Here is a 27,997-nt window from a genome sequence, read left to right as displayed (position 1 = left end):
AAATGAGCTGTAGGAAACGCAAAACCTCGTGGAGAAAAAAAAAACGGAAAAAAAAAAAACAACGTCCAGCTGTAACAAGGAGGCTGCTGACAGGCGGAGAAAAACATGGCGGCCGGCGGTGCTTGGTTCCTTGTGCTCGGGTCGGTTTTTCTGTGCAATCTCATGAAAACACTACTACCGAGCATTTCGTCATTCGTAAGTATGGGTTATTGCTGGTGTTTGACTCAAATGTACCGGCTGCGATGCTATGCGGTATGAGTGTAATTCCTTTAGTCTCGTCCCGCAGACAACAAACCGTGTTGACAAAGCACTTTAATAGATAATGCTGCATTATGCTACATTCAGAGGGTGTGGTTTTCCTGACAATCTCGTCTAGTCACTATAAACAAGGGGGACACTATTTGTGCTGCATTATTGCTCAAATGTAAGGACCCCATTGTGTGCGCACATGTACCAGCTACATGATAGCTGACTGTAGTGTAGCCCTGTGTACACGCAGCGTTCATAGACCAGACCGGCACATACGGGTACTTCACAAGAAGTCATGGCCGCGCCCCTTTTGGAGGGATAGAAAACCTGTAGATGTTAATGCAATTTGACGTGTGTTAAGCTGAGAATATTGACAAGTTTGTATGCATTCATTCCGTGTTGAACAAACTTTTATTTTATAGACATGCCTAGTAATTATGTTGCTACCTTGCCTGAACCTGAGCGTTCACAGACACCTTATTGAATTAAGATTGGTCGGTCAGCCGTCATGCCCCTTCAGCCTCCGTCCAAGTGGATCAACGACCTGACACAGTGGCCGGGAATTGCTTATCTTTTAATTTTGAAAATTTATGTTACTTTGTAAATTATAAAGAGGGGCGTTTTGCCGGAGTTTTCACAATTGTGAATCTTCTGGTGAGTGGATAGTGCCAGTATTGCCCTCTGAGGGAGACTGTTGTGTGACATCATAAACTATAAAAAAAATAATGTACTTAGCAATCATGACGTCACCCACTGGTTTGTGGACTCCTGTTTTGAAGCCTAGAGTTTGCATTTTTACTTTCGCCAGCTTGGACTTTTGGAGCCAGGAGTGACCATATTTGGACGACAGGGTGGAGCTGACCCTAACCCTAGCTGCTAGCTTGGTTAGCACGGTGCATTTATAGTCAATGGTGCATTTACTCTAATGCTAATTTTCACTCCAACTCCTTAGAGGGTCTTTTAGTACAACTAAACCAAGACTTTTTTTAGGCAACCAAAATGTTATGATTGACATTTTTCATGAACTGAAAACACACTGAAATAGCGATGGCTACGGCTACACCTATACTCATAGTAGCATCATAGACTGTATAAAAGGTAGCACCTGTCACTCAAAGCGGCATCTCCCTTAATTCTGCATAATTGTAAGCCTTAATAAATTGTAAATGGCTTAGTTATAGAAAAATTCACACCGCCCCCATACAGTTGTCATGGAGCTATAGAGACCAAAACCGTTTTTTGTACCAGGCTGTAAACATGTTTATTTCTGCTGTAAAGTTGGGCATTTTAATATGGGGGTCTATAGGGATTGACTCGCTTTTGGAGCCAGCCTCAAGTGGCCATTTGAGGAACTACAGTTAAGTTGGCTTCATTTTTCAGCTCTGGAGGTTGCCACTTGGTCAATGCCTGATCCATACTTGAAACCGGATTTGTTCTATGCATGTGTGAAAATGCGGTGACTCCCTGTCGGAAGTATGTCAAAACATGTCGCAGTTTCTGGGATTTATCTTTGGTTTTACTAGCTATCAAATAGAAGATTCATTTTTTTCCTTACTAAATAATACATGTTTTTCTTGTTTTTGATAAACAATGTCTAATATATGGTTCTTATGAAATAGAATATTACATTTTTCCTCATGAAATAAACACTTTTTTCCTGTTTTGGTAAAGAATGTGTAATATATATGGAGCTAATTTTGCCTTCCATTAACAAAAAAAGCTGGTAAAATGCTTGCATTGCTTGGATTAAGTAATTGTTAAAAAAAACTCTCCAAAAATCTTCCTGTCCTCCTGATACTGAAAGATGAATAAATAGTCATCCTTTGCTTCAATAGATTTTTCCCTCCAGGAAGTCTTTGAGGGCATTCTGTTGATTCTCATTGTCCATCTGGAGAACAGCAGGCTCTGTTACCTCCCCACTGAATAACTCGGTGACTGTGTATCCAGCACAACGCTGTATGAAGGTCCCTCATGATGTTCAGCTGTTGCTCCAGGTTACAATTAAGTCCCCAGTTAGAGTCAGAAAAAAAATATCCCACATGCAGTCACAACTACAGCTTTAAAATTACAGAATAACTTCTAACCATAGTTGTTATTGTATTATATAATATATAATACATTTATGAATAACTTTACATATATGAAACACACTGTATTGGGGTAATTTACACTTTGCAAGTTAATGATTTACTTGATAGTTACTGCATTAAAACTATTGTGGGTTGTGGATAAGTTTAATATTATATAAAACATATACAAAATAGCTTAAATCTTAACTCATCCCATCTTACAACAGCACTACAGTCTACATAAAAACAAACATCTTAAAATTGCTGGTGAAGTCCGTGTCTGATGGTAACCAGGTGCCATACATGTAGACGACGTGTGTATTACATACTTTTTACCTAGTTCAAAGTACTGCATAGTTTTATATGGCAATTTATGATATATGCCGCTGCCTTCAGATGTTCCTTCCATGTACTCTTCTTAACGTCACTGCCAGTCACTCGTCTGTAGTCCCAGTCAGTCTTGTTCAAAAATCCATATGGTCTGACAGCAACGAATGGGTGGGCTTTAAATTGGCACTATCCACTTGTAAATAGCATTCATGTCAACTTCCAGGTCACCATTACCACTGGGAAATTCGGGTTTTTCTGGAAGCTCTGATACATCTCACAACCAAACAAATATGAATGCAGATGGTTTTGGCCTCACATCGCCAAAGACCTAACGTACAGTGTAATTTTGAGCTGCAATGATTTGTTGATCAATCAGATTAGTTGATCGACAGGAAATAAACCAGCAACTATTTTGATAATTGAATAATCGTTTAAGTAATTTTTAAAGCAGAAACACCAAAAATGTTTTTTGCTGGTTTTAGCTTCTCAAATGTGAGAATTTGATGTTTTTATGTGTCAAACATGATAGTAAACTGAATATCTTCTGGATTTTTGATTGTTGGTCAGACAAATCAATTTGAAGACATCACCTTGGGCTCTATAAGATTATAACAGGCATCTTTCACTATATTCACTATTTTTTTTAACAGACAAAATGATTAATTGATAGTGAAAATAATCATTAGTTGCATTCCTAGTGTAAATAAACCCAAATTTAATGGATATTGTGTAATATTGTCGATACACTATTTTAATCATCACATGGCTATATTGATGACGTAAACACCTTGAAAACATAGGGCTCTTTCCCATCTCTCCCATCCATCCATGACAGATTCATGAGATATTATCACCTTCTATTGTCTATCTAGAACTTCTAGGATTGATTAGGATGATAGGTATGATTGGGTTTCTGCATCCACAAACAATAGCCCACACTGCAGTTAAATTCTGTGTCTCTTTTCTCTCAGTAACAGTCTTTTTTTTTTTCTCCCTTCAAGCTCTCAAAGATGGTGCAGAAAGATGCTGAACAGGAGAGCGACATGAGGGCTGAAATCCAGGAGATGAAGAAGGAGCAGTCTTCAATTAGCATGATGGATGAGTTTGCTAGATATGCCAGACTGGAGCGCAAAATCAACAAGATGACAGACAAGCTGAAAACACATGGTGAGAGACAAAAGTAGTAATTGTGACTGACATGCTGAGGACAGATAACATTCAGTCTTGGCTAGGACTGTGTCACAAGAGTGTTGATTTGCAATTAAAAAAAAACTTTTATTGCAGGTTAATGTTAGATTGGTTTTCTTGTTAGTCCATTCCCCGTGTGTTCACTTCCCATTTGCTTTTCGAGACACAGGGAAAGTACATGGTGATACACATGGTGTCACATGGTGATACACATGTGTCTTCCACACCTGTGCGTGTCTGCTACAAGAGATTCACACATACAAACCGCTAACAGCAGGAACTGGTAGGAGGATTTGGATAATATACTTACTGAGTGTTCTCTGGGAACAACTGCTGCCTGTTGCTGTCCTTCACCCTCGGCCGCAGGATTATCCTCTGCACATACAGGAAGCGGCTAGAGAGAATTTCAGTGTGATGCACATGTACAGCAGTGCAAAAATGTTTTCAGATTTTCATTTTGATATTCTCTTAAAACTGTACACTGACAGTTTGACACCCATTACCAAGCTATACAGCCCAGATTGAACTGTATATGGCTTCACAAGTATTTAAACCAATCACTTGTTTTTCCTGATTTTACTGTTCTTATGACTTCTAAACAGCTGACTCTCAGTCTCCAACATTGTGTTCATCAAGGGGGACTGTCTGCTGTTTGAATGAAAAGTATTTTCATTAAATGTCCAAAATGTACAAAAAAGATTTACTTCATGCAGTGTATCAAATATTTGGTATGTATTAATTATTGTTTTGGAGACTGCCCCCTCAATCTTGCCCAAGACCTTACAGAGAATTCACTGCTGTGTTTCTTGCCATGTTACCATATGACTGGATGGAACAAATTAATTGGGAATGTACAACAGATTTTTCCAGTGAATCAGATAATAAAGTGAAACAAAATGTCAGTTTAATCAGATTATCAGGGTAACAGGAACTGGGGAAGTATTAAAGAAGGCTGGATCACCACAAAAAGTGTTTTAAGTCTAACGGTTATGTATTTCCTCCATCTTGCAGTGAAATCAAGAACTGCACAACAAGCCAAAATGAAATGGGTTGTGAACATCGTCTTTTATATACTGCAGGTAGGTGGAAATTATACGAAGAAGCACAAGTGCATTTAGTTCAGATTGTACTTGTACTTGTTCTGTAATCTAAATGTAAGCATGGGCCATGTGTTGGATACAAAACCTGCTGATAAGTCCTTTATTTTGAGATTTTTAGAACTAGAAATGAAGGAGTTAACATTGCTAATATCATGATAGGCTAATAAAATACAAAAAAACGTAATATATATTCATTTTTTGTTCTCCAAATCTATTTAATTACACAAAAGTGTCAAATCTGGGGACGAGTAGACATATACATACGTGATAGTACTTGTTATAACTGAATTGTACACATTTCTTTCCTTTATTGCTCAGGCTGCCGTGATGATCTCCTTGATATGGAAGTATTACTCTGACCCAGTGACAGTGGTCCCTAATAGATGGATCGCCCCTGTGGAGCGGCTTGTGGCCTTCCCAACAGGAGTGGCAGGTAATCAATCTCTTTTGTTTTTGGTATTTTGTAGACTATGAAATGATAAACATGCAGGGCACCTCCATATAGAGCAATATAATACACATAGAACATAGCTTTTTTGTGTTGGAATATAAGTTGGATGAGGCAAAATATCGTCTGATTAATACTGATTTAAACACAATGTTGGTGTTCATATGAATTACAGTATGTCATGCTTACCCTCTCTGAAAACTGCCATCAAGCTCGGGCTGTTTGTCACTGACAGAGCTCTCTTGTCCTTTCAGGTGGAGTGGGAATCACATGCTGGTTGGTGGTTTGCAACAAAGTAGTTACACTGGGTCTCCATGCCGTTAGCTAAAAAGCCCAGCTTTGATTACAAAAGTTAAATACAGTGGTTTTCTATGTTATTGCTGAACAGTTTGTTGATAAATGCTAGTGTTGTCCTATTTTTTTTGTGTCAGCTGCTCAGGTCAGCATGAAAAAATGCAGTGCATTTTTGGCATTAGCTGTTTAGTATTGTAACATCGTAACATCTTTGGTGATGTTGAATTTTGTTGTTTTATGTTTTGGTAGTTTTGTCTTAAGTTAATCTTAAGTTAATTGTGTGTATTGACTGTGTATTATTTTGAAACAGAATGATCTGGAAATGTTGAAATGCCTTTTTAATAAATGACAACAAAAGAAAAGCCTCTATTTATTGAAACTTTGCAAATTGGGAATTGTCCAGCAAACACAAACACAAGTCAGGTGGTTTTCTTGACGTAAAACTGAAGTAGATTTAAAAAAAACAAAACAAAACAGATAACCACAATGTGTTGTGTGTAGCTCTTAGATAAGATTGTTTACTCTGAGAAATACTTCAGTATGAGAAAATCCCAGTCCGCTGCCACTAAAGTCAAAATTTCCTCTTCTTACTGAAAGACTGTCCATTCTACAGTTCAGTGAATACACATCAACCTACTCTGTCTTGTTAATCACTGCTTACTCCATCTTTCCTGCATTTCCCAGCTGGTAGGTTTACAAATCCCACTGTTGAGGGTCTCGACCATCCACCCTCATCCTGTCCTGTGTCGTGTCCACACTACTATAGGCAGGTCTTCCGCTGTGCAGGTTCTCAATAGTTTGTTTGAAGGAGTAGATGCGTTTGGTTTTGGGTAGCTTGTATCCTTTGCACTTAGGTTCAGTTGTGTTCAGAGATTCCTCCAAAATGGTGGACACCTGTCCTTCATGTTCCTCTGTGTGCTCTTCTTCTAACTCCTGTGGGGCATCTACTGCCTCTTCTTCTTCAGTACTGTCTCTCTCAATTTGAAGCTCTGGGTTTTCTCCTGAACAACCATTCTGCTCAACAGTGTCTGGTAACAAATGTTTTGGTAATATTAGGCTCCATTATTAAGAACACAGGTTTAAGTTTGTTCCTTTGTGTTTTCTGGAACGAGTTGTTGGTGAATATTATTATACTGTATATGGGGCATTAATTAAGCGCTCACCTGCACATCTCTCAGTCTCAGTTTCTTCCAGGTGATCCAGTCCTCCAGTTCCAGGTCTTCCAGTTTCTTTTTCTGATGTGACATTTATGGAAACCTCTGTTTCCGGATATTCGGTAGCAAAAGACTCCTGCGCAGGACAGTTATTGCAACAACACTGAAATTAATACACAGGCTTTGTTAGCAATCAATGAGAGCTGAAAGAAAATAAGGATGATATAAAATCATAGTGTAAAAATAAAGGTGTGTTGAAGTAAGGAATAGAGCATAAATCAACAAATGGGTTAAAATAACAGTATGCAGGTATCTTGAAAATACAACTGTGGCCCTACATTGACATGTTCAGATGATTTGAATCATGTACCCAGTTCACGGAGCTCTCCTGCTCTTCCAGCCTCTGTTCAGTCTCACAATACTGTAACTCCAAAAGACTGGCAGCCTCAGTGGAATTAAGGACTAATCCATCTGTTTGAACCATCTTGCTTTCTCTGCCTGTAAATCAAAAATGAGTTTCAGACAACATCCACGACAAGCGACAACAAATTAGATATTGTCAGACTGAGTCGGACTAGTTTATGTTTGTATACCTTTTTGGTTAGATCCTTTTAGGAATCTGTGGGAGTAAATGTTGTGTGTTTCCAGCTCTCGCTCTCTATCCTGTGTGGGGAAGAATAAAAGGTGTGTACATAGTTTGATATCAAGACCAGACAGGTAAGATAATTACTGATTTAATTTAATTTGGTAAATACAGGGCAGGCGCCCCCGCAGGACTCTGAGGGTTAATTAGAATGATCACACAAATTTGTTTATCCTCTTGCACTAAATATATAATAAATGCTAATCTATGTTCATGAATCTCACCTCAATAAACTGTATTAGCTAAATTAAATTAAATCACTAATTACCTTTCAACATGTGTGATAAGGAAGACAGGAGTTTGCAGACAAAAGAAGAAAGCCTAATATCAGAGTCACATGACTGGATAACTTGGCAATCAACAGCCATCTAGTGGTCAATTAGGGGGACTGTTGAAGAAAATATGTCTTCAAGAATGAACTAGAGATATCATTTGCTTCAGTTTTAGACTCTTTGTCGAGCTTGTCATGGCCGTATTCAAATAGCCAGTGATATAAATAGGGCAAGGATTCTGATGGTAATACATTTTCATGTAACTTTTCAGGAGTCAGATTTGATATATACACATAGAGAACGAGTGCTGAATAGCTGTAATAGTGTGGTTGAAACAGTTTGCTTGAAAAAGTGATTTAAACATGTTTAATTAAAGATAACATATTTGATGAAAAGAAATAGTCTTTTGGTATTCGACAAAGCATCTTCAAAGAGGTTTAGATTTCATATTATATGACAAGAGTGATTGTCTGTGTTTGCAAACATGTGCTCGCACTTCATTTGGTACTCAAATGGTTAAGGAGTAGAAGGCAGGGCTGAAGATAAGTCTAACCATCAAGTACCACAAACAGATAAATAGGCTAGTCATAATTCCTAGAGAGAGAGTAGGTGTGTGTGTGTGTGTGTGTGTAAGTGTCATGGAAGTCTCACACTTTTAACCAATAACTAAAGCTTCAATAAAGTGATATAAGTATATTATTTGCATTATCGGCTCCAGTTATTACATTTTTAGGTAATAAAACCCAGCTAACAATGTAATAACCAGCAAATAATGTAATAAGTTATTTGTGAAGTCATTATGTGAAAAAAGTTGTTACGTTATTGGTTTAAAAATGTTATTACATTATGGGTAAGTTATTCCATTATTGACTTTTATTACTGTAAGAATGGAAAAATTATTATGTTATTGGCAGTTATTACGTTAACGATAGTTATTACATTTTTGGCTGCTACACACAGCAATGACTAGATAACAGCTGTTTTCAACTTACTTGGATTTCCTTGGTTAATTGATATATCTGCTCTTGCAGATAGCAGGAAATCTTTCTTGCCTTGCTGATCTTTCTATGTTCAATGGTTATTTGGCGATTGAATGAAGCTTTGCACAACTCAAGATTTCTTTCTAAGGCCTAGAGATAAAGAAAGAGATAAAGAAGTAAAATCACAATAAATCCATTTCCTATTCATACCTCTAGCTAATAATATAATCTACATTTTTAGGCTGTGACTGTGGATGCTGCTAAGAGAAACACTGGACTTGCACACACTTGAACAGTATCAGACTTCCCCCTTGGCTCCTTCATACCAGTATCCTCTTGTCCTTCTCCTCCAGCTCGGCAGTGGCCTTGGCCAACCTGAGAGTAAGTTCCTCCCTCTCCAGCAGACTGTGATCCTGGCTGAGCAGCTGCAGGTGCTGGAGACTGGCCTTAGCATTCAACAGCTTGTTGCCTGTAGCCTGGAGCTGCCTTGCCAGGTTGTCACGGCAGGTGCGGGTCTCACGAAGCAACCCCTGCAGGACTCTGGCCTCGTTGCTGTGCTTGGTTAGGATCTGGGAATAAGGGGGGCACAAGGAAATGTGAGAAATTATTTGAAATATTTGATTTGCTGCTACATTTGAGCTTTTGTATAGAGAACTGTTGGAGTTGTCAGAGAAGTGGGATCAAAAACATGAAATTCTTGGGAAAGATTAGGAAAAAAAAGCTTATTTCAACCATTGAATCAATGAATAGCTTTTGAAATTTGGATGATAAATGGGAAGAGTTGTAAAATCTCGTTTACACAGATAAAAGCATTCCAACTTTTATGGATGAGTACCAGCGTAGCAGCGTTTTTGTCTCTGAACATCTTGTGTACACAATGATGTGGCAATGATTCAAATCTGACTAAGCATCACAGACACCAACCTGAGCAATGCTGCTCTCTGAGTCTTGGAAATGCTGCAGTGCCACCATGTGGCGGTGCTGGAGCCTCTTCAGCAGTTTATTCTCCGTCCTGGCTTCACTCAGCTGGTGCTGCAGATCCCACACCTGGCTCTTCAGCTCCCTGATGCAGTTCAAGTCGGCAGACTGGCTCCTCGGCGATGACACTTGTAGGGGCTTGATCGGAGGCAACTTTAGGAGCTGGTGGTTTGCAGTGTTGTTTGTCTTCTGCTTGTGGTCCCCTTGTGCTTTTTTAGCTGAACAGAGGGAAAAGTGTTTACACATAATACATTTAACATGTATACATACATATTAACAAAAGAATTGCAACTGTATTTGATTTGCAATCAAATCACATGTATTAAATCATGTTTAATAAAATGCCTTTTGTTCTTCCGGATGGCTTTGATTCTTGACACTTGTCTGATGTCTTGGCTTCTGAGGTCTTGTGTGTAAGTGAGTCAGTTTGGTCTTCAAAGTCAGATGAGTAGTGTGGAGTATTAGAGCCACAGCACAGTCTGGAGGGAGTGGACCAGCAGGAGGTGTCCGTGCTGTTGCTCACAGCGTCACTGTCACCCTCCCTCCTGTGAGCAAAGGCCTGCTGCATCGCACACATCACTTCCTCCCAGGCTTTTACAATCTGAGAAGAGAAAAAAAATCAAGGAAAAGATATGTGCATTCATGAGAACTTGCATTAAGTAAAATGAATAAGGAGTTGAAATTTTAAAAATGACTAAGAGGTTAATAAACAAACCTAAATTGCTTTTCTATGGTCATCAAAGCTGCCTCTGAAAATGGAGCTCAAGAGCTCATTTGATCACAAACAAATCTGTTCAAAAGTGACCATGTAGAATAACTTCTACAAGTTTGATAACTAAAACCTTTCCTTTTGGTCCCTTAATCTTAATAAAATGTTCTCCCCTTTTAATTTAGCTTGTCATATTTTAATTAGTGTAGCCTGAAAAATGAGAGCATCATACCTTTTCTTGCAAACAATCTGGTTTTTGAGAGCAGTTATCTTTTCAATCCTGTTGCACACCACTGAAGAACAGACACAGGCAACGTTGTCATTTTCACTTACTAGCATCCAGGCTGTAAATATTTAGTCAATAAATTACCTTACCAACGGTTGCCAGGGACCTTTTTGGACAGACACTTTCACGGTTGTCGTGGTAACTCCCAACGCGGCGGGACGATTAAAATTCATGGGGTGTATGTTTGTTAATTTTTATATATATTCTCCTCAATATATATTTGAAATGTATTTGATGTGCAGTGTACACATTTTCCAGATCTGAAAATTTTTGAAAAACAAAATAAATGAATGAATTTATGAATTGTTAAAGAATTTGACGTCAAGACTTTATTTTACTTTACAGCGACACAAGAGAGAGCAACGGTGTGCATTGTCCCAATTTCCCACCAAAATCTATTGATTCAGTCCCACATTTTTTGAATGATTTCCAAGGACCCTTAACAGGCCCGAGTGCCTGCGTTTGGAAACCAAAGACTCACAGCCTACAGTGCTGGTCAGTGCTATTTCTGTCCATATATGCACTCAGCAAAGAGCTGGAAACTAACTTCACTGTCTCCTGCGCCGACTGACAGCTGAAGTTGCCAATCAGTCTGACCGGTGCTGCGCCCCCAGGGGCCAACCCACCAATCCTGCACTAATGGAGCCTGGAGACAAAAATAACCTCACCAGTGTGTGTGTGTGTGTGTGTGTGTGTGTGTGTGTGTGTGTGTGTGTGTGTGTGTGTGTGTGTGTGTGTGTGTGAGGGTGAGTGAGTGATCTCAGTGCTGTGTCTCCGTCCTGGGTGCGCTCTAATAATAGAGGGGGCCGCCTTCTCCTTTAAGAGCCTACTTGTTGCATACTCTACAAAAGATATTGTAACAAAATGGTTATCAAAGTATTTCTCGCCTCTTCATCGGGATCCACTGCGGTAAGCATTCAGCTCATGCGGCTCATTTCACTTTAAAGCAAACTTTCACGGTCGTATCTCCTTCAATAGATCAAGACTTTCACCCACATTGATTCAAGAGCGCCACAGCGCAAACCTCGAAATGAACGTCACTCGCCTTTAATTTCGCTTACCTAAAGTCTATTGGCATGTTTATGACTCGCTGTGTGTTTAGATTAATGCTTGAGGAGTGCTTTGGTACTTGAATAATCACGCCAGTCGATGTGAGTCACATGCAGAGCTTTCTAGAATAGGGGCTCCCAAAGTTTTTCATGTCACGGACCCCGATATAGACCACAAGCCCAGAGTTTACTCCCCAGAAACACTCTGATACTGTTTGTGGTGAGATATTCCTTAGATTTGTCCATACAGGAGTTGGGGTTGATAACCACAGCAGGAAGAGTAAATTCATCTTGTAGATCTACTTTTGGCAAAGCTAAACAGGCAGTTTGAACCAGTCCAGGGATGGCATGGTGGCCCAGTTGGAAAGCTCTGTTGTCTCAGTAAAAATACCAGAGTTTGATTCCTCTCATTGCATATTTGTGGAGGCTTTTGTCCCCCCATTGTATACTGGGAAAGGTGCAAGTTCCATGTACTGTTTTTAGAAATGAGTAGATGACAATTCATGACTGAATGCACTTGTCTATTTTGAATCTTATGAAGCAAAAATATCCCCCAGTATTTATACTATTAATGAAGTTTTGTTTTGGAGTATTTATACTAGCTTATACTTGCCCTTATACTCAATTTATTTATCAATCAATCAATTTTTATTTATATTGCGCCAAATCACAACAAAAGTCATCTCAGGGCACTTTTCACATAGAGCAGGTCAAGACCGTACTCTTTAATTTACAGAGACCCAACAATTCCCCCATAAGCAAGCACTTGGCGACAGCGGTAAGGAAAAACTCGCCTTTACGCGTAGAAACCTCAAGCAGAACCCAGCTCTTGGTGGGCAGCCATCTGCTTTGACCGGTTGGGTTGAGAGAGAGAAAGAAAGAGGGAAAGGGGGATGGGAGGGGGGTGGGGGGTGGTTGGGGTGGGGACAGAAGAACAACAATCATAACAACAACAACAGCAGCAACAGCCAGGGAAGGATGCCAACAGGACTGTGAGGGACCGCAAAGGCTCGGCCCAGAACCCAGGGTTTCCTGTGAGATGAGAAAGCACAAAAAACTCTGGGAAGAAGCAAAGTTAGTGACATGCATTGATGTTACATGAATGCATACAGATGGAGAGGAGGAGGAGGAGAGAGGAGCTCAGTGCATCATGAGAAGTCCCCCAGCAGACTAGGCCTATAGCAGCATAACGAGGGGCTGATCCAAGGTGAGCCTGGTCGGCCCTAACTATACGCTTTATCAAAAAGGAAAGTTTTAAGCCTACTTTTAAACATAGAGAGGGTGTCTGCACCCCAGCCTGAATCTGGAAGATGGTTCCACAAGAGAGGAGCCTCATAGCTGAAGGCTCTGCCTCCCATTCTACTTTTAAAGACTGTAGGAACCACCAGTAAGCCTGCATTCTGGGAGCGCAGTGTTCTAGTGGGATAATACTATGAGCTCTTCAAGATATGGTGGTGCCTGACCATTAAGGGCTTTGTAAGTTAGGAGAAGGATTTTAAATTCTATTCTAGATTTTACAGGAAGCCAATGTAGTGAAGCTAAAATGGGAGAAATGTGATCTCTTTTTCTAGTTTTAGTCAGTACACGTGCAGCTGCATTCTGGACCAGCTGGAGAGTCTTTAGAGACTTGTTAGAGCAGCCTGATAATAAGGAATTGCAATAATCCAGCCTAGAAGTAACAAATGCGTGGACTAGTTTTTCTGCATCTTTTTGGGACAGGATGTGCCTAATTTTTGCAATATTACGTAAGTGAAAAAAGGCAGTCCTTGAGATTTGATTTATGTGGGAGTTAAAGGACATATCCTGATCAAAGATAACTCCCAGATTCCTTACGGTGGTGCTGGAGGCCAGGGTAATGCCTTCCAGAGTAGCTATATCATTAGATAATGTGTTTCTAAGGTGTTTAGGGCCAAGCACAATAACTTCAGTTTTATCTGAGTTTAGTAGTAGAAATTTGCAGGTCATCCAGGTCTTTATGTCCTTAAGGCACGCTTGGAGTTTAGTTAACTGATTAGTTTCATCAGGCTTCTTTGATAAATATAATTGGGTATCATCTGCATAACAATGAAAATTTATGGAGTGTTTCCTAATAATATTACCTAAGGGAAGCATATACAAGGTGAATAGTATTGGTCCAAGTACAGAACCTTGTGGAACTCCATGTCTAACCCTTGCCTTCATGGAGGATTCATCATTAACATGTACAAACTGAAATCGGCCTGATAAATAGGACTTAAACCAGTTTAATGCAGTTCCCTTAATGCCAATTAAATGTTCCAGTCTGCAAAAGGATTTGATGGTCAATTGTGTCGAATGTCTAACAGGACAAGTATAGAGACAAATCCTTTGTCCGATGCAGTTAGGAGGTCATTTGTGACTTTCACCAGTGCTGTCTCTGTGCTATGATGCGCTTTAAATCCTGACTGAAAATCCTCAAATAAACTATTGTTATGTAGAAAGTCACATAACTGATTAGAAACTGCTCACTAAGGGTAAGGCCTCCTCAAGCAGCCTAGTTGGGATGGGGTCTAAAAGACAGGTTGATGGTTTAGCTGAACAAATCATTGAAGTTAATTCAGAAAAGTTGACTGGTGAAAAACAGACCAAATATATGTCAGGATTTACAGCTGTTTCTAAGGTGCTTGTGTTTGGGGAGAAATCAGTGCCTGTTGAGGGAAGGAGGTGGTGAATTTTGCCTCTAATAGTTAGAATTTTATCATTAAAGAAGCGCATAAAGTCATTACTACTGAGAGCTATAGGAATACATGGATCAATAGAGTTATGACTCTTTGTCAGCCTGGCCAAAGTGCTGAAAAGGAACCTAGGGCTGTTTTTATTCTCCTCTATTAATGATGAGTAATAGGCAGCTCTGGCATTACAGAGGGCCTTCCTATATGTTTTAAGACTATCTTGCCAGACTAAGTGAGATTCTTCCACTTAAGTGGAACACCAAATCCTTTCCAATTTTCGTGATGTTTGCTTTAGTTTGCGGGTTTGGGAGTTATACCATGGAGCTAACCTCTTATGTTTTATTATCTTCCTTTTTAAGGGGGCGATGGAGTCGAGTGTTATTCGTAATGAGCTTGCAGCACTATCAACAAGATTATCAATTTGGGAGGGACTAAAGTTAACATAAGAGTCCTCTGTAGTATTGAGACATGGCTTGGGTGTACTAGCTTGGGTGTTTATACTATACTGCAACTAACAATTATTTCCATTATTGATTAACATGACAATTATATTTAGGAGCAATAGGTATTTTTTTGACCATCAGTAGTCAGATAACAGTTAAAGAAAGAGCCAATCACAATTCCCCAAGGTCTGAGATGGTGTATTCATATTGCATTTTCTATTATACTAAGATAGACTTGTCAATATGCAATGATGTAATACAGAGAAAAGCAGCCAATCTTCACAACCAGCAGATGTTTGGTATTTGTGCTTCATGAATTAGTTAAGTACCGGTAATTAATCAAATATCAGATTAGTTGATGATGCATTTTCATTTGATGGACTTATCAGTTAATAGACTAAGTCAAGTCAATTTTATTTGTATGGTCCAATATCACACATTACAAATTTGCCTCAGGGAGCTTTACAATTTGTACAGCTATTCAACATCCTCTGTCCGTAGACCCTCAATTTAGATAAGGAAAAACTCCCCCCAAAAAACCTTTAACCGGGGAAAAAAGAAACCTCAGGATGAGCAGCAGAGGAGGGATCTCTCTTTCAGCATGGACAGACATGCAATAGCTGTTGTGTGTACAGAATGGACTAATTGTTCGGGCCTTATTATGTGTGTCATATTTAATTTGTGCACACAGCCGAGAGGAGCACCAGTGTGCCACATTCTTGTTTGTTTTAGTTAAATATTACAGCCTCATCCCCCTTTTTTCCTGCTCCCTAGATCAAGAAGAAGCAGCAAGATGTGGTCGGCTTCTTGGAGGCTCTTAAAGTGGACTACACTCAGCTGGACATCGCCTGCAATGAGGAGAACCGCATGTGGATGAGGCAGAATGTCCCTGAGGAGAAGAAGCCCGCCAACGGCATCCCCTTGCCCCCCCAGATCTTCAATGAAGAGAGCTACTGTGGGGTGAGCACATGGAAAGATTTTCATAGCAACAAGTCATTTTGCTGTAAACCTCATAAGTGCTACAACCTTTAACTATTCAGAAGACTGAATATGAATATAAGTTTCTTTTTTGAAATTTTCCTGCAGGACTATGAAACATTCTTCGATGCTAAGGAAGACAACACTGTTTATTCCTTCCTGGGGCTGCCCCCTCCTCCTGGGTCAAAGGTCAGACCTCTTATCTTTTCTTTTTTTCTACTGTAAATAAGTAAACGAAACAAAAGGTCTTTACCTGTAACCCATTGTTTTTTTTTATATATATATATATTGTCCTATATTGAAAAAGCAGCAGAATGATTAAAAGCTGTGCAATCCACTGACTTCATTATATCTATAAGCAATCATCACACTGTACAGGACTTCAAATTAACTGTTACCAACCTGGCAAATACCTGCGTATATATGATGATGTGTTTATTATTGTGCCTTGTATATGCCTCCAAATTAAAATAAACCAAATCCATAATGCTGCACAAACACTTTCAAGCAATACTACTCCAAAAACAACAAATACTAGTTTCCATAACTCACATAATTGTGTTATCAGACCTTTATCCCTACGGCAAAATTCATAAATTACTGAATTGAGCTATTTCAATAGAGAGGGGTTAAGCCCCAACTTTCCAAAACTATTGTCTCTTTTTATTTTTACAAGTAAATATGTTAAAATGGTCTTTTGGCTTGAGGATATTCAGAGTGGCTGGTAACCTGTAGAGGTGATATTGGCCGGTGATCCAAACAATTAATTTCAAGGCTAGATTTTGTTGCATTTCTGTTAAAGCTGATAATTTTCTTGACACAGGAAGCACAACAAGCTGACAAGGCAGACATTGTGGAGAACGGGACCCATACTGAGGAAACTAATGCAGAAGAAAACCTTGATGACTCAACAGTAATGTCGTTCTTACTTTTGTTGTCCTGCCATGCTTTGTTTCTTTCACCGTGTCTTACCCTTTTCCTTTTATATCCAGTATAACCAGTAGGCGATTTGAGGGGGGATGGCAACCCCCTTGTTAGCAAAATGACCAAAAATCACCCCCCTTGTTAACCTGCCATTGCTCTCTCTATCCCCCGGTAGCAGAGAGAGAGTGCAAGGGCAGAGGGGTTGTTTAGTTGAGTATGTTAGTCTAGTCTGCCTGACTCATTAATCCTTTATCTGACTAAGATTTCTGCAAGTTAGAATTGACTGTATATAAATATGGCGAATGTCACTCCACCTCCTACCGCTATGCAAAAGTGAAGCCAGAATATCTTGTTTCTGAGAGCTGCCATCTTGTTATATGACGTCATTTGGAGCCATCTTTGGGAAATATTTATTTGACGTGTACTTTGATTTTTTAGTTCGGCTCATGTCCCTTCCATTAACATGGATAGGGCGGGACTTATGGCTTATACTCCAGCTAGCCACCAGGGGGGCGATTGAGATGTTTTGCTTCACTTTTGGGGAGCCTCATGACGTCCATATTTATATAAAGTCAGTAGTTAGAATCTATGGCCCCAACCATGGCTCTGAAATGTCAGTAGCCTAACTGTGCTGTGTATTGATAAATTCATGGTGTTGTCCGTGGTGATGAAATAGCAGACAGATTTGTAATTGCGCCTTTTTCTCTCAGTCCCACCCTTCTGTCAGCTTTGTCTTGGATCTATAATTTTCTTTAAACTATATACTATAAATACTTAATTCTATACTATATTGTAGTCTATATACTCCATAGAGTAGTGTCACCTTCATGATCAAGTAGCAACATGTCACGCACAATATTTCTATGATCATTCAGTACACCCCCAGACCAAGTTACCTCTGTAACAAAATATTTTAGGGGAGACATGAGTACAGATATACTTTTTACACTAGATGTTTGGTGTAACCTGGGAGTAGAGCAGGTAATGTGACTGTGGAAATTAACCTGCACTGACCGCGCTGTGCTCAGCTGCAACAGTTGCATAACTCGAGGTAAAGTTTATACCGTCAAAGTTGTGGTGTGTTTTGAAAAATAACCATTATTAAAATGCTTAATGTCCACATCCAGTAAAAGAATACAAAATATGTATTTAGCCTAATCACAGTTCTATTAAATTGAAATTGTAATTGCAATTATAATATCAAGAGTTAGGATAGGCATAAATGATAATCCTAAAGTTACCCTCCCATTGGGCCATCCCCCCTGCTAAAAATTAGCAAATCACCTACTGAGTTTAACCTAACAGTTTACCTCCTGTCCATACCTGTCAACTTGAACTGACTCTTAATTTCCTTCAGGCTCGTCTGTCCAGTCGTCACATTGACTAATCTTTTTGTGTTCTGCATGGTTTTAGTTCACGATAACATAATACATCATTGTAACATTAACTGCTGACTGCCTCAGAGTTGTGGAGCATCATGTTCCTACAATCACTTAAGTAATTAGTACTTTACAAGGTGCTGTATGTTTGGTTTGCCTTTTGAAATGTGATGTTTTGTTTCATTATCATTGTTCTATTCATAAAGCATAATGTGTCTTTACTACATTTTGTTTTCAGTGACTTTCTAACAGTTTCCCTCCCAAAAGAAAATCCCTTCTCACACTGTAGCTCAAAATTGAAGCTACCCAAGAAAATATGTACATAGATGCATTCATTTTACCTTGTGCAAATAACCCTTACAAGTTCTGCATTAACCATCTTTAAACATAGGATGATATGTCTATTATTCTTTGTACTTTCTTATTTTTTTATTTTACTTATATACTATACTCATTGCATTACAGGATATTGACATAGCTGCAAAATCCTGAATCACTAAACTGCTAGCTGAAGCTGAAGAAGATGATATAGATTTTGCGAGTTTTTTAATAGCTAAAAACCCAACTCAAGAATTATATTCAGTTGAACTTGTGACCTTCTCTTTGTTATCCCAAAGAGTCTAATGCAGTGCTACAGAAAAGTGCAAAATAAGTTAAATTCTCTGAACTAGCCGCATTTTGTTTCAGGCAGGAGTTCAGTTACCTCTTTGCTTTTGCTGTTCATGATGTAAATACTGATTTCACCTATAACAAAAAGGTTGTCTTCATAAGCAACTCACAACACATCACTGCAAACTTTTGAGTTTCCTCAGGACTACTGACACTCCAGTCTGCACCTCTAAACTGCTACTACTTCTTCTCTCCTCCACTTTATTCCCAGGACTGACTAACATTCACCTTTTAAGTTTCTGAATCCCTCCAGCTGACCATCTGTTTGACCACTGCTAAACAACCATGCCATTTTTCACCTCATTTGTTTGCCTTGATTACCAGTTGTTGTTTTCACCTCACAATAAGGAGGTTCCAGTGGAGGAACGTAACGGGGATGCAGACGCAGAGGAGGAGCAGGCACAGGCAGCTGATGAGGAGGAAGGTGAGGAGGTAGCAGAAGCAGAGACTGCAGAAGATGAAGCTGCGGAAGGCGAAACAGCAGGAGACGAGGAACCCGCAGAGGAGGAGGAGGAGGAGGAGGAGGAGGAGGAGGCAGTGGAAGAAACAGACGAGGTCACAGAAGACACAGTAAATGCGACTTAACTAGAATCCAACCTCCTGTCATCGTTTTGCCTCTTCCTCCATCCCTTAAATGTTTTGAATGTTTGTTTTTTTCCTACATTTTCCCATAATTCCTGGAATGCTCTGTTTTTTTCCCCTCAGCATCTCCTCCTTCCCTTTAATGTTGTCCTTTTCTCCCATATTAAGGGTTTGCCTCCTTTTCAAGTTCCTGTCATCTTCGCACTGCATCTCCTCGTCAAGTCTCTCTCCCTAACCCACAATGTGCAACATTCATGTTTATTTGTCCCTTCAGCACCATTGGATATTAACCTCTTTACTGTTGCATTTATGTAACTTTTTATGTATTTCTCTTTGTTTTCAATGTAATTTGTCACCTCCCTTTGTACTTTGTACTGGATGACACTGTTACCACTGGTCTTGATAATCCAACACACATTGCACTGCATATCCCTTCACTATTAACTGTCCCGGTCAAAGTGTGTCAACTATCTTCTCTGTTTCCCAAATTTATAGTCTGACATCTCTAATACTATCTTATTTTTTTTGTCAGCAGGCCCATGTAGAAGAGGAAGAAGAACAGGTAAGTTTCTCAACAGTTTGTGGTTACACTGAAATCAAGTAAACACTCAAAACAACTGTGATTTTGTTTCTCCAGTGCTTTGACCAATCTTCACCAATGTCCAGCCATGTCTGCTTCCCATTGATTTGAAAATGATTACTAACATGAGCTGATCTTGTTGGCTCTCTCTTACCCGTCAAATCTACTTGTGTAATGCAAGGAGCGTCTTTCCTCAACGTGCCAGCAGATATCGCAAAGCAGAAGTTAGACAGATCATCAAAAGCTTAACCCTCACAGTTTTAAAAGCCTCAAAAGGAATTTCTACTCATGAGGACAAACAAGATACAAGGCAGAGTCACCAGAGGAGCAGGTTAAGCCAAGGCACACTTGTTTAAGTTTGTGCTCCTTAAAATATCCCATTTTCAACACTTTTTATTCACTAGTTTAATATATATTTGTGCCCAGACAGTGTGGTACATGTTTTACAGTTTCCACATGAAATATGTTGAAATGTAGGGTAGCTTTTACCTCATAAATGTAATGAGCCAGTTACAGTCGGTTCAGTGCTTATCACAAATGTCCTGTATCTCAGGAAGAAGATAAGCAGCCATATTCAAAGGTACATAAACAATGCGACTTAAAATTAGAAATTTTGTAGGTCAGGCGGTAACATCTCTCATTCTTGACTCAAAGATGCTGGGTGTTTGGTTTGCATCGCCTTGACAATGTCTTTTTTCTTTTGTTTCAAACTACTAATCATCTACTTTCTCTGCTGTAGTAGCTGCTCATGTCAGTGTGGGTTTTGTGTACTTTTTAAAAAGTTTTATAGTCTCTAAAAGTAGCATCTTTATGTCAGCTTTTTAACCTATTTTTGCCAATTTGTAGAATGCATGTCATAAACCAATCAAACTCATTTAACAGCCTTTACACCAACACCAAATATATCTATGACAATAGAAATTTTGAGGATGACAGCCCCTCATATTTCTGAATATACAAATAAACACATTCAGAAATGCTAAAATTTACTTTTAACTCAAGACTTTGATAGCTGGGTTTTACTGTTAAACATTTATGTGAAGGAGTGCATATTTTGATGCACCAGTTTCAGTGACTAACTGATACATTACACACATCAATCTCCATCTGCTACTTCAGATGGCTGCATTTAAGAGCTAACATGTTTCCTCAGTTCATGTTTCATGTCAATTACCTGACTCATTGCACACAACTTAGATGCATCAATTACAGAAATCTTTCTGCTTCCTCATGCACGCATCGTATGGCCTTTGACCTTCCTCTTTGCCCTTTTGTCCATCTCTTGGTTTGCCCCCCCCCTTCAGGAGGAAGAGGATTTGCAGTCAGAGGTAACTGTGCGTCGGTGATCGGCCCTTGCTACGGTTGCTCCCTGTAGTCATCAAGAGTGTGGGTTTGATGGTGCAGAGATCAGGGAAGGCTGTGCTGGTTGGGGTGGGAAAGGGTCAACAATCTTTGTCTTGCTCTGCTATTCCCACTCATCTATAGACTCTTTAATTCACTCACTCAAGACTTTTCTCTTGATCACTCTACTTCAATTTTTAAAACCACTTGGTTTTCTTCTCTTTCTGCTAACATCATGTTCCTCATTTCTTCCCAGTCCTGTTGCTGCTTCCTGACAACCTCAACTATTCCAATAGTTTCCATTTTAAATCAGTAGACTTTTCTATAGCGCATGCCTGTGGTGCTCTCTTGCTCCCTACACAGCCTGCTGACCTGCTATCTGTTATCCCCTCTAGGAGGAAGAAGAGCTACGACAGCTTGAGGTAGATTCATGTGATTTTTCTTTCCTTTTTGTGCCCCCTAGCCTTCCTCAGTTGGTCTTGTCTGTTTTTTGTTTTTTTTTGCGATCATCATTCACTTTCTTGCTCCCTTTTCCAGTATATCAAACATTCCTTTAATTTTGTCTTCCACTAGTCAGTACATCTTTTCTAATTAAGGATATTCCAGAAGTTAGTATTTGCATAGTTTGCTATACTTTTAGGCCAAAATGGACCAGTCACATAGCTGGAGAAGTAGCATGGCATATGTGGTCAGAACATAGTGCAGGATAAAGGACAACACTGTTGGCCATACCAAGAGGTTTTGCTCGTAACCTCAGGTGTGTGTTGTCCCTTTCCGCTCATATATGCAGTGATGCGGTGATGATTACAGTATGACCTCCAGTGATTGTCATAAGAAATAAGAATAATTATCAGTAAAGTAATACTTAAAAGTCAGTGTTTCCAGTTTTCTCTGAGACACTTTGGTACATTTCTCAATCATTGTTAACATTTGCAAAACAATAAGTGCATTTCTCGAAACAATTTGTACAAACAACATCACACAATGGATTACCTGCAAAAGTCTGTAACTTGCTCAAAATCTTTAGTTTATGTCTCAATATGCTTAGCCATGTTGACAATATAACATTGTACTCTGTAAGTATTTTCTGATGTAAAGTAAACTAAGGTTTTGATGACAATGACTGAAACTCTGCCACCCTTGTGAGGTAGTCCTGCAGTCCTGCATACCTGTTCTGTCTATGAAATGTTTGAATGATTGAGGATGTGGTTGTTCTCCCAACATTCAGCTGCACTCTTTGTACAGCCCCAGCCACTGTAAGGCGATGCCTGAGAACATGGTCTACAACTGTGGCCCTTACGTATTTCATTGAGCACGTGCCTATATCCTCGGCTTTTTCTCTGTGTTGCCTCCCTAACCTTCCACCACGCAGGCTTACTCCTCTTCTTCCCGGCTGTTGACCCTGTTAATTTCCTTGTTGTTCTTCCATTGTCAGAAATTGTAACACTGTGTTGTGCTCTGTTTATATATGCTTGCCAATTGAAGGTTCATGAGATGTACCTCTGAGCTATTTTAGAGAAGTGGTTGATTGTTGGTTGATCTAACACTTCACACATTCCCCTCCATTAGTGAAAGTAAAGATTCACCTGAGAGCAATTCATCAATTGAGGAAACATATACAAAAAAGTCTAATAGAAACGTATAGAAAATATGCTTGAAAGATTATAACAACTAGTTCAACCATTTTGCATGTGATGACTTATGCTATGAACTAATGCCTAAATGTTTTGGGGGGTAAGACTATTCAACAGAGAACCAGTATAATACATTTGATCAACATGCCATAAGCAATTGATAATATAGGAAACAGCAGATGATTGTATATAATCATTTGCATGAATGTACCAAAGCATTTGCAATTTGTTCAAAAGAATAAGAAATTGCTTTTATGATGTGTACAAGTGGATTTATGTGTTTTGAGAATTTTAATTCTGGTCTGAGAAATGTACCAAAATGACTGAGAAAAACTATAATACTACCTTGTGCTATGTTGGCAATACATTTACAGTATGTCATCATGTGTTTACCCTCTTCTGCATCCCCGCTTGCATTCACAGACGCTCAAGCACATACACACACCTGACATGACACACCTTACGCACTGTTTTTCTAAGGACAGGGTTGCAAGCTGCTGAGATAAGACTCAGTCCAAGATCAATCCAGCCACTTTTCACACAGCACTGCTTAACTCAGGGTTCATTTACCTAGAGAGTTTGGACTTAATCCAATCCCAAAGCAGCATTTTCTTGTGTGCAACACAGTTGCAGTCATTATAAGTTTGAAGTCTCTGTCCTGAGCACTGTGTGAAAAGGGCTTCTGCTTCTCTGAGACATTCCAACCTTCTGCCTGATCTTCTTTCATAAATGCTTCACTGCTTTGCTTTGTCGCTTTCCTCTCTACCTTTCCATCTCTTTTGTCATTGTCCTACCTTTCTTGCAGGAGCAAGATCAACAAGGCAGTGAGGTAGTTTCCTCTGATTGGCAATTGTGACGTTTTGTGTTTTGAGACTCTTTAGACTTTAGAGGGTTTCACTGTCCTCCCTCCTTCTCTCTCTTTCTCTCTCTGTGCTGCATGAATATGTAGATTCTTTTCCATGGAGATGCCTGATGGTGTGCAGCATGATAAATATGACAATAGTTTAATTAAACCTTAGGTGGATTTGGTGAGGTAACACAAATGCCAGTCATAAAGAACCACAATGTTGGTAATTTCATTCCTTTTTTTGGATATGTATTCCATGTATTCAACACCACCTGATTTCATCTTCTATAGGAAGAAGAAGAGGCTGAAGTACAAGAGGTATATTTAGATTGTACAGTCTTTGTCAATGCTTTGCGTGGTGTGAATCCTCCTGGGATCTTTATGCATGACACGATTGCATACAAAGGCTGTATGTGCAGGTTTATGCAAACTTTTCTTCTGTCTTTCCCCAAGGCAGTCTTGCATCATGTGGTCCAGTGCACAATGTGGGAATGATTTTTGTTGACGAACATTACTTCAGAGATGACATTACACAATATTTGTTGTTACCTCAGTGTTGTAGTGGGCATGTTCACCAAGTCTACCAAGACATTGTTGCTTTCTGTTTTGCCTTAAGGACAGGTGGAAAAAGTTGCTGTGCTGTTCAAACCTGCCTGTGTGTACATGAGCATAAGTTGTTTTCAGTCTGGTTATGTTGCATGTAGAGGGGACACATGACTTGAGGACATGTCTGTCTTTTTTAAGAAGTCATGGCTTTTGTTTCTTTTTTTGCCAAGAGCACTTTAAAACAAAGTGGATGTGACAAGTTCCGAAGAGGATGGATGGATGAGATGGAGCACTTCTTGTTATTGGGCAGTACTAAGAGGAAAAAGAGATTTAAAAAGTCAAAAATATGTATTTTCCCTCAGATGTCTCACTGGATTATGAACTGCTGCCTAGTTTGTTTCCAGGTTGTTTAGATCTGTGTGTATGACAGTGTATAGATAAAAAATATAGATAATGATATCAGTTCCCTTTGTCCTTTGGGGAGTGTGTTGTTTACTTTGAGAAGGCAGTCATCAGACTGTACTAAGAAGGAACTGCCAGGCATTGCAGCCTGAGTGATCACACTTTAGCAAAATGTGTAATAACTTAAAATTGAGGTTATTAGACATCATCTTATATGGTGCATATATATGGTGCACCGTCTTAAGTACCGCTCTTGTCTCACTCAACGTGTCATTTCAGGATATACAAAAGCAGCTAATTAGTCTCTTTAGTTCCTCTTGTCCCTGCTGTCATTCCTACCCACTGCCCCTTTTCTCGAATTACGTCTCATCCATTTGTAACCCACCCGCCACTTCACAACCACAAACGTGAAGTCCTCTCACGTTCTTGCCATATGGGCCATGACTTCATAAACCCCCTTCTTTCTCTTTCTTTTTTGATGTGTCAAAGGAAGAAGAAGAAGACTTGGAAGAAACACAGGTAGTATGACAGCAACGAGTAAAATCCATGTTGGTCCGTTCAAACTGCTGCTTGTGTTTGACCTGCCTGCAAAAATTCTTGTCTATTCTTGTTAAGAAGAAAGATCTGTGTGGGACACAAACACACACCAGTAGAACATCTTGACAGTTCAGACCTGTCAAGAATTTTTTTAAATTGAAATTAGAAGTCTTGATGAAAATCAATATGAGACATGGCAATTGTTTTTTTTTTCTTCTTCTAGCAGGAGGAAGCGGCTGAGTAGTTAAAGCCAGGCGATGGTGATGATGTCAACTTACTTCTATCCAGGTAAAATGTTATACTTTTCTCCGCTGCTTTGTTTCAATACTTCTGCTCTACCACTGGATGGCAGTAAGACCTCATATGGATTTATAGCAAACATCACCGCAGCATGAATACTGTAGGTTCCCTCGGTGCCGCTTTTATATTTGGCATTCATATAACCCGATTAATTAAATAGATAAACATGTATTCAGCAGAGTGTTTTGCTTTTGTATGCCTCTTTTGCCCTGCTATCAAATCAAAACTGACTGTATAATAACACAATTACTCAGCCTTTTATCTACATTATATACTGAACCTATGAAGCAGTGGTATAGCATTCACTGCAATATTATGTTCTTGCCTTTACATATGAATTACATAAATCTCACATACTAACACTGATAGTCTCCTTGCTTCACCTTGGTGTTTGCATGGAGCTGCTGTTGTTTTCCGTTGCCATGCACTTGAAGGTGTTCAGTAACAGGAAACAAACTAATGCAGCAGCCTATTTACCAGGGACTGCCACCACTGTCTCCATCTGTAAACAGCTGCAGTGAGCACACAGAGTGCCTGGGGATCATCTGGAGCCACAACGAAAACATCTCACAATTCCCTTTTTTTTTTGTTCCTCTGAGGCAGTAATGTTGATTATGATAATAATAATAATCCTAATCTTCAAAGCCTGTCTTTTAGTCCTTCTTTTGCATGTCAGGCATCTATGACCCACTGCAGAAAATGTGGGAGAGCCACATAGCAGGCTTTGAAGGAATGGCAATGCTCGTCTCCCTCCTCCCTTAGCTGTCTTCTAACCCCTGCAAGCCCCTGTCACGCCTTGTTAGAGGAAGCTGCTAAGTGAGCTTCCGATGTGCCTCCGGAGGAGCGGGCACGCTGGGTGGCACGGGCAAAGCGGTGGTGGTGGTGGTGGGTGCCTCAGCCATCACAGACAAATGGGAAATATGTGACCTCATTCTTTTCTTCTGTGTGTCTTGTGTTCCTGCCTGAAGGAGCCTCCCGTGCCGTCTCTCCCTGACCCCTGACGCTTGACCCCCTCAGCCCCTCAGACCCCTCCACTCTTCCCCAAGGCCACACTGGACCCCACTGGAAATTGCTGGTCATGTGCTTGAAGGCGCCACCAAAACTATGTCCTAACCCACATTTGCCACCCCTTCCCTTCCCTTTTGACTGCAATTATGACTTAATTTTTATATTTTGCGTGTAGAGACATACTGTAGGACTAATGAATATGTTAAACTCAAACATATTTCTTATGTGTTACTTCTAGAAATTCTAGTTTTATAACACAAAGAGGCAGCAAAGTTGTCAGAAAATGCAACCTTGGCTTAGCTTGTGGTCTCTCTGTCAGTGTCCAAGATTCATAACTGACTCTCTAGTAAGTGAATTATTCTGTTTTTTAATCTCAGTAGTTTTACCAATGTCGCGCCTTGATGACTACAAAACATCCCTCTATCAGCTGAATGTATAAATACAAACGAAGACTTCTAATGGCCACATGTGAAAGAAATACGCACACACACTGTAAGACTGCAAACTACTCCACCACCACGACAAATGTCTGCCAATACTGCTGTCTAATCAATGCACTTTGTTGAATGAAGAGTAAAACATGTGACTAAGACTTGGATGCAATGGAAAATGCAATAAAGAGAACTGATAAAAAACACATTGTTATATTCTGTTTTATTTTAAACTCTTTTGTTGGCATATTTATAGTTCAATGGACTATTGTGCAGTCTGAGCTGTGCAGGAGTGAACAGGAAAGCACATGCCTTGTCCCTAGAGATCCTGGAAAGAGTTGGAGGGGGTCATGCACTTATTATTAGATAACAGGAAAAAATGGCCAGGCATTTACTGTACATATCTTAGAGTACTATGTAAGCATTGTTAATATGGTAAATATGTAATAGTCTCTTATCTACACAGGATGCTGCAGTACAGGAGCCCAGAGTAAGGAGAATTTGTTCTTTGTGTCTTGACTCTCAATTTAAACAAGCATGTTTTTTGTATACGCTGTAACTTTTGGATACTATGATGCAGAGTTGCAGAGCATTCTGCTCAATGAAGAGGCATCTTATTGGCCTTGACAAATTTTTCTAAATTACTAAAATAAAAAAATACAATACATTTTTAAAATGGTTCCCCTCCACTCAAAAATGTGTTTTGCTTATTGTTACTCTGTTTGGATGTTTGAGCTTCATTGTGCAGAATGATGTATGTGCAGAGTTTGACACTAGAAGACTTTTCACTTTTACTTCAAGATGACAGATAATACAAATGTGAAAGTTATAATTATAAGTTAATAATTAAGTTTATAGTTAATACTTATAGTTAATATTAAAAAGTACACACCTGTCTGTGCTGACCTTAAATCTGAGTTTGGACACTAACTAGTTTGAAAGCCAATCATGGTCCAA

The 27,997-nt window shown here is 39.4% G+C and overlaps 3 protein-coding genes across 43 annotated transcripts; 2 read left to right on the top strand and 1 right to left on the bottom strand.

Moving 5' to 3' along the window:
- Nucleotides 1-60: 60 nt before the first annotated feature.
- get1 (guided entry of tail-anchored proteins factor 1) lies at nucleotides 61-6,040 on the top strand. The gene is made up of 5 exons (XM_044353453.1): nucleotides 61-195; nucleotides 3,650-3,815; nucleotides 4,848-4,915; nucleotides 5,255-5,369; nucleotides 5,639-6,040. The coding sequence occupies exons 1-5, from the start codon at nucleotides 106-108 to the stop codon at nucleotides 5,710-5,712; spliced, it is 513 nt and encodes a 170-aa protein (XP_044209388.1). The 5' UTR covers nucleotides 61-105; the 3' UTR covers nucleotides 5,713-6,040.
- LOC122983577 (lebercilin-like protein) lies at nucleotides 6,036-11,262 on the bottom strand. Of its 3 annotated transcripts, XM_044353408.1 has the most exons (10): nucleotides 10,790-11,262; nucleotides 10,647-10,707; nucleotides 10,051-10,306; nucleotides 9,652-9,923; nucleotides 9,054-9,296; nucleotides 8,740-8,877; nucleotides 7,426-7,495; nucleotides 7,203-7,330; nucleotides 6,842-6,995; nucleotides 6,036-6,706 (listed from the first exon to the last, which is right to left on the bottom strand). In XM_044353408.1, the coding sequence occupies exons 3-10, from the start codon at nucleotides 10,280-10,282 to the stop codon at nucleotides 6,372-6,374; spliced, it is 1,572 nt and encodes a 523-aa protein (XP_044209343.1). In that variant the 5' UTR covers nucleotides 10,283-10,306; nucleotides 10,647-10,707; nucleotides 10,790-11,262; the 3' UTR covers nucleotides 6,036-6,371. The 3 variants fall into 3 exon arrangements, with proteins under 3 accessions (XP_044209343.1, XP_044209342.1, XP_044209344.1); XM_044353407.1 differs by lacking the exon at nucleotides 10,790-11,262 and having other exon boundaries at nucleotides 10,647-10,759; XM_044353409.1 differs by lacking the exon at nucleotides 10,790-11,262 and having other exon boundaries at nucleotides 6,842-6,968; nucleotides 10,647-10,759.
- Nucleotides 11,263-11,427: 165 nt separating this feature from the next.
- Nucleotides 11,428-27,246, top strand: sh3bgr (SH3 domain binding glutamate-rich protein). Of its 39 annotated transcripts, none has more exons than XM_044353411.1 (13): nucleotides 11,428-11,609; nucleotides 15,657-15,842; nucleotides 15,969-16,049; nucleotides 16,684-16,773; nucleotides 19,181-19,402; nucleotides 19,950-19,976; nucleotides 21,299-21,322; nucleotides 21,731-21,757; nucleotides 23,775-23,798; nucleotides 24,108-24,134; nucleotides 25,254-25,283; nucleotides 25,525-25,589; nucleotides 26,570-27,246. In XM_044353411.1, the coding sequence occupies exons 1-12, from the start codon at nucleotides 11,565-11,567 to the stop codon at nucleotides 25,543-25,545; spliced, it is 804 nt and encodes a 267-aa protein (XP_044209346.1). In that variant the 5' UTR covers nucleotides 11,428-11,564; the 3' UTR covers nucleotides 25,546-25,589; nucleotides 26,570-27,246. The 39 variants fall into 39 exon arrangements, with proteins under 39 accessions (XP_044209346.1, XP_044209345.1, XP_044209376.1 ...); XM_044353410.1 differs by having other exon boundaries at nucleotides 19,947-19,976; XM_044353412.1 differs by having other exon boundaries at nucleotides 11,429-11,609; nucleotides 19,181-19,387.
- The last annotated feature ends 751 nt before the right edge of the window (nucleotides 27,247-27,997 follow it).

Source organism: Thunnus albacares, chromosome 6 (assembly GCF_914725855.1).
Source record: "Thunnus albacares chromosome 6, fThuAlb1.1, whole genome shotgun sequence".
Classification (NCBI taxonomy): domain Eukaryota; kingdom Metazoa; phylum Chordata; class Actinopteri; order Scombriformes; family Scombridae; genus Thunnus; species Thunnus albacares.
Note: the sequence above shows the minus strand (reverse complement) of the source record. Positions and strands in the feature narration are given on the sequence as shown.